Source organism: Pinus tabuliformis, chromosome X (genome assembly GCF_031772625.1).
Source record: "Pinus tabuliformis cultivar Carrire ecotype Pingquan chromosome X, CPIR1, whole genome shotgun sequence".
Lineage (NCBI taxonomy): Eukaryota > Viridiplantae > Streptophyta > Pinopsida > Pinales > Pinaceae > Pinus > Pinus tabuliformis.
Genome location: NC_142308.1, coordinates 713,154,121 through 713,167,133, shown reverse-complemented (window position 1 = coordinate 713,167,133; position 13,013 = coordinate 713,154,121). Strand labels below are relative to the sequence as shown.

Sequence of the window (13,013 nt, the reverse complement as noted above, 5' to 3'; positions counted from 1 at the left end):
TGGCAACGACGCCAAAAAATGTTGGCGTTGCCAGGCCAGATGAAAAGATAAAAATGAGAAGGAAGATTGTCGTTGAAACGTCGAGAAAACAATTTCCCCGACAACGGCGCCAAAAAATGTTGTCGCGCAGATTGACACGACAACGCTCAGACCGGGGGCTGTCACTCTGATCCCCGATCCCTCCGTTTAAGCCTGTCTCCCGCGGCTAAGGGGGGTAGTCCCTGTGAGATGATGAGACCAACTGTCGACCAGTTGGTTGGGAGACACGAGATACGATGTAAAAAGCACGCGATGATTTGATTAACTTAGCAGACCAATGCCTTAAGAGATTGTGGTCAAAACGATTACTTGTTAAATGATATAGAAACATGAACTGTGAACAACAATCATTTGTCATCAGCTAAATCACAATGCTCTTAAAATGACCAAAACGATATCCAACAACTGAAAATTTTGAAAGATGAATGCTTTAAACCACCACGAGTCATGAACCATTAACCAGATATCATATTTCATATCTCAACTTGAAAATTTAGTATCTCAGTATAAAACATATAACGTGAAAATTTCTAAGACTGGCAAAAATAATTTCCCACAAAATTTTTTTAATTTTTTTTTTTTTTTATTTAATTTTTTTAAATTTTTAAATTTTTAAATTTTTTATTATTTATTATTTTATTTCATTTTTTTAAATGGATTATCGAACTAAGCCTTTGGAAACATCACCTAGGACCTAGGACTTAGGACTCACGAGGGGATTTAAAACATTTTCAACCCTCAAGACACATTTCATGATGACTTTTTACAATTTACATCTCAAGGGGACAAACCCACTTAATACAGACCCTCACAAAACACCCAGTTCTGCGACACAACTATAATCTAGCAGATCAACACACTAGGATTCTCCTAAAATTCCAATGACAAAATCCATCCCGGCTTTGGGGTCAGGTTTGAAGGAAAACTCTGCCGATCCATGGATCGGTGAGACGAAAAACCTTCCAGGACATAGATTATCATTAGAAAGTTAGGTCCACCTAGGCAATTTTACATACATGACTCTGATCTGCTTAGATTATTTACAATTCATACATGCAGACTGGGTTTACAATTGAAATGATCAAGCTGATGATGACTGTAGGCTGGCATGGACACGTCGTTCAGGTGCTACCCCTTTCTGCCAAGAAAAGAGGGTGTACTGCATGGGAAGTTGACCATTAGTGGTCAACACCCTGTATCAGCCTCTCTGGCCCAGCGTCAGCCTCTCTGGGCTCTGTGTCAGCCTCTGTGTCTCACACGCTGGCCTTTCTCTGGCTTTGCACAGCTCGTGGCTGCCTCTATGTGGCCTCTGGCTGCTTCTGTGTGGCCTCTAGCTGGCTCTGCGTCAACCTCTCCCGGCTTCTGCAATGATCCTCCCAGTACTAACTCTGCCTCTCTACTATGTATTCACTGCCCCTCAGTTGCAACTCGTTCACTCACTCAATTTCCTCAACAAACCCTGCCCCAGAAAATCCAGTTCTTGATCTTTCTCAGTGTGTTCTCCAACTAACCCTCAAGCCTCCTCTTATACTTTTCTCGTTGATCCATCAACGGTCGAGATTAAATCTCTAATCAACGGCTAAGATTAGATTTGGCTTGATCCATGACTTTTGGACCATTCTAACCCAATTTTATATTAATTCACCTTAATATTTTATTTTTCCTAAGTTTAGACTTAGGAACTCCATTAAAAATGTTAATTATTTTAATATCTCCCAAACTGGTTAGATTTTGCCCAAACCATTTCTGGGTCTTGGAGATCTCATGTGCTTTAGACCTAAGAGACGAATATCCTGTTTAAGATAATCTACCAATTGTTTCTAAGAGTCTGAAGATTAGAAACTCGCACTTCGTCCTCTCCACCAATTTTCGTGGCTAGAGCACATCCAATGCTACCCCAAATCAACAGTTAAACCAACAAAACTGAACCATTGGTAATTCTCGCAATGTAACAATGAAGCATCACTTACCACGAAACAAAACAAAATGTCAACTTTTTCATATTGGCACTAACAATGAAATTTTATGCATGCTTTTATAATAAAGGTAATCTTTGATTCCATAGTTCTACGGTTCTATCATTATGGTGGGATCTTGCCAATTCAACATCTAGTTTGCATGTAATGATAATTGAATACTTAATATAAATCAGCATTGCAGAAACCCGTACCTTAAAAGAGCCAATATTTTGTTGGTGTGCTAGACTTAATAAAGCCATATAGTATCTTTGCATTGTGATGACACCATTCTCATGATCGATCATACCTGTACAAGTTCCAATAATAATAGTAAAAGGTTTTACCTATTCCAGTGTAGAAACAAAAATCATAGAAAGACTAGAAAGCACATTCGCTTATAAATATGATTTGTGCCTATTTACATATGAATATTGACAACGCTTGTTGCCAATTGGAAGTAACATTGGCTATTATTTCAAACTAAAAATCATTCTTGTGGTGTTCCTGCCTATGCACTCTAAGATCACAACAGTGTACCCACTTCCACTTTCAAATGCACCTTCATCAACTTATCAGTATTCCAACGGGGAATGGAGAGGGGTGTGCAATGGCAGCCAAATAAAATGCTACTGCAACAAAATGCATATTTGAACAGACTCACAATTAGAAACACATAAATTTTGTTGATTTACTAACATAGTAAGGAATTGCATAAAATACATAACTCTATCAGAACCAGCTATTTACGGTTCAGAGTGTTCAGCTTAAACCAGTTAGGCCAAAAATTAATCTAGTTCCTAAGAAAAACAAATTGGGATTGACTGAAGAATTGTTTTCATTGTTTCAGATGTTATTATAATGCCCCATGACAACAAATTCTAGCACCCCTGCCTTCCCATGGATCTTGACGAGGATAAGGTCCTTATCAACCAAAACAAGATCACCTACTTGGTATTCCCTCTTTGGTTTTTGGACCCATTGCTTCTTAGGAATGGTCAGTCTTGTGTTTGATCTTTTAATTTGATAGACCTCTTGAGAAGTGGGAGGCTTTGCAGGCTTTGAAGTCTCATGATGAGATTGTGATTCATAGCCTTTTTAGAAGTGGTCCTATTGGTGTTGTGGGACGGGAAAGGGAATGGTTCAAGATCTTCAACATGCTCAGGCAACTGAGGTTCCCTATAGAGGACAAAAGGGGTTCCATCAAGCTCAAGAATGGTGGCATATGATAAATCCATTTGTAATTGTCCACCAATTGAAGCAGACCATTTCCTTGACAAAAGCATCCCCCAAGCATCAAGCACATCAATGACAACAATATCCATTAATACACAAATGTCCTTGTTAGCTACCAAAGAGACCTTCACATCTTTGATAAGACCATAGACAGGAATAGACTTAGACCCATCTCAAAGTGAGTTGCAAGATTTTGCCCGAATGCTAGATAAGATCACCACTCAGCTACCTGGTTGGCTGATCATAAAGGAGAAAACATTTCTCCTAGGGGTTACCCACTTGGGTGGGTAACAATCCCAACAACCATTGCAATGAAGAGAAATATCCTATTTACAGAGGGAATCCCTTCTCTCATACAATAAACAAATATTACATGCTAACTAACTCCATGGAAAGTCAAAAGAATATTATAGAAATGGAGTAGTTATATTCTAATTTCTTCCTTAATCCATGGTTGACCATGTCACTATATGTGGGCAAAAGACACTCGAGGTTAACTCACCCTCCCCTAAAGTTATGAGAAAGGCTATACCAAGAGTCTCCAAAAGAGAGTGTATCACTAAAAATAGACATGGTAACCAGGTCAACATGCAAGATGTCCAAATAGAATTTTCCCTCCAAGAGTGGGTTCATACAAAATATAATAAAATCATGTTCAACTAGGAGGATATGCTCAAGGCCCTGGACACCTAGACAAGCCCACAAAGTATGCCCTCCAAGGTGCATGAGAGATATAACAATAAAATAATCCTTCTAGGAGAATGATTCGTAACCAACCTCCAAAATAGTAAGTGGTTCACAAAATGCATGTAACTAATCCACGTGTAAATACCAAGGAAATTAAGTCTATGGATGAAGGTGCAAGGTGCCAAGTACATGAAGCTCTCCATAAGAAATGAAGTAGTCAAACCCCAAAATAGCCACTGAACCATATCCAACAAAACAAATCCAAGGAGATAAGGGCAAATTAGGGTTTTTACCGTGCCAAAACTCCATGGAATAATAAAACATATAACTCCAAAGACAATAAGTGTCTCCACAAGTTCACTCTTCAAAATATGCTCCAAATATACCAAGAAAACCAAGTAAATGCATGCAATGTGTCACGTGTTGGCCTCCAAGTATGCCACATGCCTTTCAATAAAAACCCTCCGTAACCACCACAAATAAATAATATGTGTGCCAAGTCAAAGAGTTGACGCTGCTCTCTAATGAAGGTCAAAAGATGAGATGTACTTGAAATATCCATGCAATAATAATATGAGAGCACCAAGGAGAGGTGTTCCCTAGAAAATTGTGCCATGTAACTACCATAACCACCTGAAAATAATAAAATATATCCATTTGAGGTGTTCCCTAGAAGCACTAGGACTATTAAAACTAAATAATGTATAAGTTTTTCATAGGTTTCAGATCTAGTTGATGTTCCAATTAAATTTATGCTGGGATTTAGATATTTTCACAAATTTGATTTTATGAACAACACAATGAAAACGTTGGCAGAGGTAAAATAGAAAATCACACACAATATATGACACAACTTCTACCCTGGAAAACCCCAAAGGGGAAAAACTAGCAAAAAGATGTTTACTTCCAGCTCTTAGAGAAATCAAGAAATTAATTACAGCAATAAATGAACCTGGTACAGCTCATAAATTCTTGAGAAAACTGCCCAGATTTCAGCCCAGCAATCTTCCAACTTTGTCCAACCTCGTATCTGAGATTAATGTTGTCCCGACGTGCAGTTGAACAATTGTCCATATGAATGTACAGACTATACAGAATCCGTACGATATGGGATGACTGCCTTGGGATGCATGCATTGCTGGAAAACTCTACCTTAATCTGATTTTCAATCTCTCAGCCCCTGCAATTCAATTTTCCTTCTCTATTTCCCCTTCTCAGCCTCAGACCTTATATATTCTCTTGTGTGTTCAATTTGCCTCTCTTTCCCCCAACTGTCCTTTATCTCTTTATGATCAAATACCTAACCTTAGATCTCCAAAGAGATGGATGTCCAATATTAAATCTTTCCCTCTTGAGATCAATGGTTGTGACTTAAACTTCCATTAAGGCAACTTAAGTCACTTTTAGTCATAAAGTAAAAGTTACTTTATAAATATAAAGTCATATTGGGAAAAAGCATGTGTTCGACCACTTCCACATGCTAAGACACCGAGGAAGCACCTGTCCGAGGTAGCTTTAACACTCCCTCTTAGTGAGGAAGGTATTTTGCACCACCCCCAACTTATCTCTGTAAAAGACAAACATTCCTTTCATCAAAGCCTTCGTAAGGATGTTTGCCACATGTTCACTTGTAGGAATATGTATGAGCTTTACAGCGCCTCTCATAACACAATCTCAAATGAAGTAATACCTTATCCCAATGTGCTTTGATCTTTCATGGAACATTGGATTCCCCAAGACTTTTATGTAACTCCGATTATCACAATGTATGATTGTGGCTCCATTTCTTGATCAAATACACTAATGAGCAACTTAAGAAGCCAAATAGCTTCACATGCTGACAAGTTGCCTACCATGTACTCAGGCTCTACAGAACTAAGTGCCACTGAATTTTGCTTCTTGCTGAACCAAGTAACAATTCCTGACCCCAAGCTGAAGTAACACCCTGAAGTGCGTTTCTTGTCCATTACATTTCTTGCCCAGTGCACATCTGTATAGCCCATCAACCTCACTCCATCTCCCTTGGCATAGTTCAATCCATACTCTACAATGTCTTGTATGCATCATAGCACATGTTTCGCTACTATCCAATGCACTGTCCTAGGCTCAACCATGAACTAACCGTGTTCACAAAAAAACAGATATTTGGCCTAGTGTTAACCAGATACATCAAAGAACCTATCAACTAACGATATAACGTGGGATCCACCAACTCAAAACTAGAAACATCAAGTTTCTCCCAGTTGGTCTCCATAAGTGTAGACATAGGTCTACAATCCTCCATCTCGAACCTCTTGAGGATCTCTACAGCATATTTTCCCTATCCTAGGAAAACATGACCTTCCTTTTGCCACACTTTTAACCCCAAGAAATAATGCATCAATCCTATTGACCACTAAGTGTCAACTACCCTATAGCAACATACATTTTTTCAAAGCATTCCATCATGTTCAAGTAGTCAAACATCCAAAGATCATCATCATCCTTTCCAAATTTTGCAGCCCTGTGGGCCATATGTAAAAATGATTCTAGTATGTTTATAAAGCCATGTAAAACACCTAGGTAAACTTAATATTTTTAGCAACGAGTTTCACTCTAGGGAGTTTTTTAACCTCAACTAATTATTTGTGCCTTTCCTAAACATCAAATAATTAGCGGAGTTTTTCTCCCAAGCATAACCCAAAGCTAAGGTGGGGCTCGATGGTGATGTCTTAAGTGAGTCCTAATATATAGAGTCAATGTAAATTATCATACTAGATCATATCTTGAGTCTCACTAGATTTGGTGAAGTCTAAGTGTCTAATCTTAATTATTAAAATTTCCCACTCGTCGGAATTTTAATAATTATTTTGATGTAAATTGCAAAATGCAATGCCTATAGAAGTTGATGGGGGTATGAGTACTCACAATTAGAACCTCTACACCTCAACTTTCTATTTAAACACTTTTTGAGGGTTGAAAATATGTCTATCCCCTCAAATTATTTTTATTTTCTTTTTCCAGCAAAAATGTGCTAAAAATTAGCCGGAAAATGGCAAAAAAATAATATGAGAAAAAACAATGTTCTCTCCCGGTGAGAAAATTGAATTTTTGGAGAAAGTGGACTTTCCTAAGGAAGATTAAATTTGAAGGATTCATTTCCAAGGCAAAAAAATCCCACAATTCATTGGGCCAGAAAAAATAAATTTTCAAGGAAAATCGATGTTTTGGTCGAAGTGGTTAAATTAAATGAGGGAATTTCGGGAAGGAAAAATTAAAAGAAATATTTTGTGGTCCTCCATCAACTAAAAAATCCATTTTTTGAGGAAAATCAAATTCATGGACCAAGTTGGTTAAGTGAAGGGGGATTTTTCAAGGAGAAAAATTCGAAAAATATTTTTTGGACCAAGACCAAAGCCTTCATCAACAAATTCGAATTCCTTCTTCCAGATCAAGAGTCAGGATTAGATTATGGCATGGATCAAGCTTCAACTAGTCGTTATTCTTTGGGATCAAGTCAAATTTGTGCACCTCATTAGACCTATAAATTTTCCACTTGGACGGGGATCTAGATCTCTCATTTTTCTATAAATTGAGCCTAAGGCTCATCATTGTAGACATCCTTGGATGGTGTAATTGGCTCTGGAAGCTCTCTCTCTATAATACTTTTTCTTTCCTGGAATAATAAAGCAAAAGTCTTTGGGGTTCATTGATGGTGGTGTTTCTCTCTTGTATCATGTGGTAAATTTTTTTTGGAAACTATTCTTAATGCTCTACTGAATAAATTTTAAACAGTTGTTATTTCATTAGCCAGTTGTGGAGTAACTATTTGCACAAGTATCTTGCATTAGTGTAATATTCCTAATTAGCCATGGCTAATTGGAATATTCGATTTTGCTCAATTTTTCCTTCTATACCTATTTATAAATAAAAAGATGAGGAGAGGGGGACATACTCACTTCATGAATAAAGACACTCCCTAGTAGCACAACGTTGTAACTTAAAAGGTGAGCCAAGGGGGGCCAAAGAACCACGTAGAGGAGGGGCCCACGTAGACACTTGGAGTGATTGCGTAGATGGTGAAAAACACGTGACAAGAGGGAAGCTACGTTGGAGGAGGTGAGCCTTGGGATTGAGAGAGGCCAATGCTATAAAGGAGAGAGGAGCCTTCTCATTTTGGCATTCGATTATGTGCATTTGAGCTAGTCACTTCGACTTGGAGCACGCTGGCTGTTTAGCTAATCTACAACACTGTTTAGTGCATTGAGTGTCTTCGTTCAGAGATCTCACCCTTAGCCCCGGGGGAGTTCGAGTGTCTGCTCGAGCAAGGTGTTTCCATCAGTATTTTTGCAGTAGTTTCATCAGCATTTTGGCAGGAGGATTGAGAATCTTGGATCATTGCGCAGTCTTGAGAGGGATGACGCAGTTCTTTCTGGCAGGAATTTTGGATTGAGGTTTTGCAGGTGGATTTGTGCTAGAAGGTTGAGTAGGGGATCAGCTCTTGCATATTGGGGGATTTTGGTTGAGTTTCAAGCAGAGTTGTGGTGGGTTTATTCCAGTGGCAGCGCAGAGCCTTGAGGGATTACGTGGGTCCTCAAGGGGGCAATTTTCGGGGGTTGGCCATTTCAGAAAAGCTTTCTAGGTTTTTTTGGGTTTTTTGAGTAGAATCTGATTCCAGAGTTTCAGCGTTTTTTGAGGAGGGGAACAGCCCCAAATCCTCATTTGATTTCTTCACTTGTCTTGTGCAAGACGAGGTGCCATTTTTCTAGTCACCTCCTATACTCATTCTATTACTCAGTATAATAAAATGGCTTATAGCATTTCTCTTTGCATTTCTTGAGTATTTGCTTATGGTTATATTGTTATATGTTGCACCATTGTTATTTTTATCTCTTGAGCTTCCCGGCTACTATACCACTTGTGTGTTTTCTCCTATACTCTTAGACAGAGTCTGGAAAGAGCCAGGTAGCCTCCAGATCTCGTCCTCTTTTCAGAGGTGACATATTTCGTAAATGCCCTCCCAGTCCATCTCTGGTTGGAGTTTGCTTGTGTTTGAGGAATATTCCTGATAAGGGATATTACAGTGGTATCAGCGCATAGATCTGGCCCAACCTGTGGAGCTAGCAATTTATGACAACAGGGGAAAAGCCCTATATCTGTTACAGAGGTAGGAGATATAGAGATGCTGGGCGTAGGTTGGAGAACACCTACGGAGAGGGAGACTGTGTTTGGTGGTGGATGCAGAACAGGAGGAGCCTGTGATGGACACAGGACAGGTGGAGCCTATGGTGGATGCAGCGCAGAAGAATCTGATGGCAGATGATGACAGGAAAAGATTTGTGGACATGCTCCTCCAGTACAGGATCTGTCGAGGCAGATTGAGGTGATGGGACAGAGATTCACAGCAGTAGAGGCTAGACAGCGTGAGAGTCCACGGGTTTTCTAAGTTGGTGAGGGATCGGGTGCATCCCACCATTTTGCAGAGCAGCGTGATACTACTCAGCAGGTGGCCTCACATGCCCCTACACGCTCTACCATGCCCACTTTCTTAGGAGCAGACACGGGCGCCGGAGCCCAGCAGGAGGCAGAGCCTGGTCATATGGGCGATTATTTTGCAGAATACCAGGCCTATGGGTAGGAGTTCACGGAGGCTCTCTCACTCAGAGACTTTGTTCAACTCCAGCGGGATAGTAGACCCCTTGACCATCACAGAGGGTACTGGCATTATCATGATGGTGACACCCACTGTGCAGCTAGTAGATTCCACTTGCCTATGTTTGATGGTTCATCAAACAGTTCGGTAAAGTCTTGGGTGGAGAAGCTGGACATTTACTTCCAGCTTAACTAGATGTCGGAGACAGAGGCCATCAAGGTGGCGACATTACATTTGGATGGTGAGGCCCAGGATTGGTGGTTCCATGGGATGGTTACACTCGGGCATTCCACAGTGACGATGTATGCCGAGTTCACCATGAAGTTGATGGAGAGGTTTGACCAGAGGGATCCGGAATAGCACTTTGTTGAGCTGACAAGGCTCAAACAGACAAGGAGCCCAGAGACCTACATTGCCGACTTTTTGAGGGTTTCAGTGATGGTGCCAGATCTATCCATGGCACGGAGGATCTACATGTATGTTGAGGGGTTAGCAGAGCCACTTCGGGGTCTAGTCAGATCCGCTAGACCAACCACCCTTCAGGATGCTATTAGCAGGACCCGAGACTTACAGGATGTCTTACCCAGGACCCGAACACCTTACCCCCAGCGACAGGCTTTTCAGCCTAAGGGGAAGGATGTGAGGATTCCGCCTCTGAAGGGGAATCCAAGACGAGTACAGATTGATGATGATGCCAAGAGGGAGTTGAAGAAGAAGCGGTTGTGCTTCACCTGTCAGGAGCCGTGGGCACCAGGACATAGATGTGCTGCTGGCAAAGCACATTTTATTGAGGTCTTCTCCGAGAGTAGCGGGGAAGAAGATGAGGAGGATGATGTGGAGGCAAGAGATAGTCATACCATGCAGGGTCCTTTGCCGCCTCCACCACCAGCAGCAGGTGGTACAGCTTTTGTACCTACCGGAGGAGCCCTTACAGCATTGCGAGGAGTTCCCAAGTATTTGATGCTGCGCGTATGGGGGACAGTACGTGGCCAGCAAGTATCATTTTTGGTTGATAGTGGGGCCACCCACAACTTCATCAATGCACAGATGGTTGAGTGGAGAGGTATACCGACAGAGAGCTTCAATGGATTTTCAGTTTTGGTCCCAGGAGATCAGACCATGGTGTGTGCTCGTTATGTTCCAGAGTTATCAGTGACGATCGACACCTACACACTAACGGACCACTTCTTCATGGTTAATATTCCGGACACCAACATAGTACTGGGTGTTTAGTGGCTCATCACTTTAGGGAAGGTCACTACAGATTGGAAGGCCCTAGATACAGAGTGGGATGATGAGAAGACAGGGAGGCATGAGAAGATACGAGGACAACACACATCCCTGCCTCAGACTATTTCAGCTCATCGGATGGAGGCAGTCTTCCGGAAGGGATACATAGAGTGGGTAGTGGAACTACGTGCATCGGAGGCAGGGACTACAGGGCAGACAGTGCACCCAGAGATACAGTCCATCCTTGACCGGTATGCCATAGAATTTGGGGAGATTCCGCCAAGACAGCCATCGGACTGGGGGTTTGAGCACACCATTGAGCTTGAGCAGGGCATACAGGCAATGATTACTACCCCCTACAGGCATCCCAAGGCCTATCGGGATGAGATTGAGCAGGCCATTCAAGAGTTGTTGGCTCTTGGGCACATTCGGCCGAGCACGAGTCCTTTTGCTTCTTCTGTGGCATTGGTGAAGAAGAAGGACAGCACATTGAGGATATGCATTGACTACAGGGCCCTGAACAAGAAGACCCTGAAGAACAGGTACCCCATACCCAGGATCGATGAGTTGATGGATGAGTTGAGAGGAGCCCGGTTCTTCTCAAAGATTGATTTGAGATCTGGGTACCATCAGATTTGCGTGAGGGAACAGGACATTCCCAAGACCGCTTTCAGGTGTCACTATGGGCACTTTGAGGTTTTGGTGATGCCCTTCGAGCTAGCCAACGCCCCAACTACATTCCAGTCTTGCATGAATCACATCTTCCGCAGTCACTTGAGGAAGTTTGTGTTGGTATTCTTTGATGATATCCTCATCTACAACAGGGCTTGGGAGGAGCATCTCCAGCACATTGAGACAGTATTGTACATCTTGGAGGAGTAGCAGTTCTAGGCCAAGCTCTCCAAATGTGAGTTCGGGTTGACAGAGATGTTATACTTGGGACATATCATAGGAGTGGACGAAGTGAGGGTCCACAAGGAGAAGATCAGGGCCATCATAGATTGGCCGAAGCTGAGAAACGTGACGGAACTTCGAGGATTCATTGGCATTTGTACTTACTACCGGAAGTTCGGCAAGGGTTTCTCACAGCTTGCTGCACCCCTGACAGATTTGACAAGGAAGGGGGCATTCAGTTGGTCGGATACAGTGCAACGAGCCTTTGACAGGCTCAAGGAGGTTATGAGCAGCTGCCCAGTGCTTGCGTTGCCAGATTTTATGTAGCCATTTGTTTTGGAATGTGATGTGTTGAGAGAGGGGATTGGCACAGTGTTGATGTAGGGAGGTCACCCTATAGCCTTTGAGAGCCGGAAGCTCCTTTCGTACGAGAGGTTGTATTCTATATACGACAAGGAGATGCTGGCCATCATGCATGCATTGGCTAAGTATCGGCAGTATTTGGTGGGTAACAGGTTCAGGGTGAACACTGACCACAACAGCCTCAAGTTATTTTTGGAGCAAAAGTAGCTACAGGAGAGGCAGCAGAAGTGGATCAGCAAGATCCAAGCATATGACTTTGACATTGAGTATGTCAAAGGTAAGAACAACGTGGTAGCAGATGCCCTTTCACGTAGGCCAGCTACGTTGTCTCTTATGAGCTTGGACGCAGACTGGAGGGCTCGACTCTTAGTAGAGTACTCCAAGGACAGATTTGCATGTGAGGTTCTGGATGGGCAGGTGGCGGATGACAGGTACAGGGTGGTCGATGAGATCATCTATTACAGGGATCGGATCTTCTTGACTGAGGGGTCTTAGCTCAAGAAGAAGATACTTCAGGTGTCACATGATTCACCATTGGCAGGTCATCAAGGGTTTACCAAAACCTACAGAGCCATTAGAGAGAGGTTCTCATGGAAGGGCCTCAAGGAGGACGTACTCCAGCATGTCCGGGAGTGCGATGTTTGCCAGAGGAACAAGGGGGAGATGAACCATCCAGCAGGACTATTGCAGCCTCTTCCCATTCCGTAGGGGAAATGGGAGTGTATTACGATGGAATTCATCACAAGGTTGCCCATGGTATAGGGTAAGGATTGCATCTTTGTCGTCGTTGATCGGCTAACAAAGTACTCACACTTTTTCGCCATATCCGCACACTACACAGTAGCGCAGTTGGCCGAGTTGTTCTTCAGAGATATTTTCAGGTTACATGGTCTTCCCAAGACCATCACCAATGACAGGGACAACCATTTCATGGGCGGATTTTGGCAGGAGCTTTTCCGGTTGGTGGGGACAGAGTT

General features: G+C 42.2%; 1 protein-coding gene across 1 annotated transcript in view; it reads right to left on the bottom strand.

Annotated features, from left to right (window-relative positions):
- The window catches only part of LOC149141953 (uncharacterized), a 443,876-nt gene that overhangs the window by 97,811 nt on the left and 333,052 nt on the right, over positions 1 to 13,013 (bottom strand). The window contains exon 15 of the mRNA XM_089448017.1: positions 2,210 to 2,304. Coding sequence (XP_089304143.1) covers positions 2,210 to 2,304 — 95 coding nt within the window. The remainder of the gene's footprint in view (positions 1 to 2,209; positions 2,305 to 13,013) is intronic.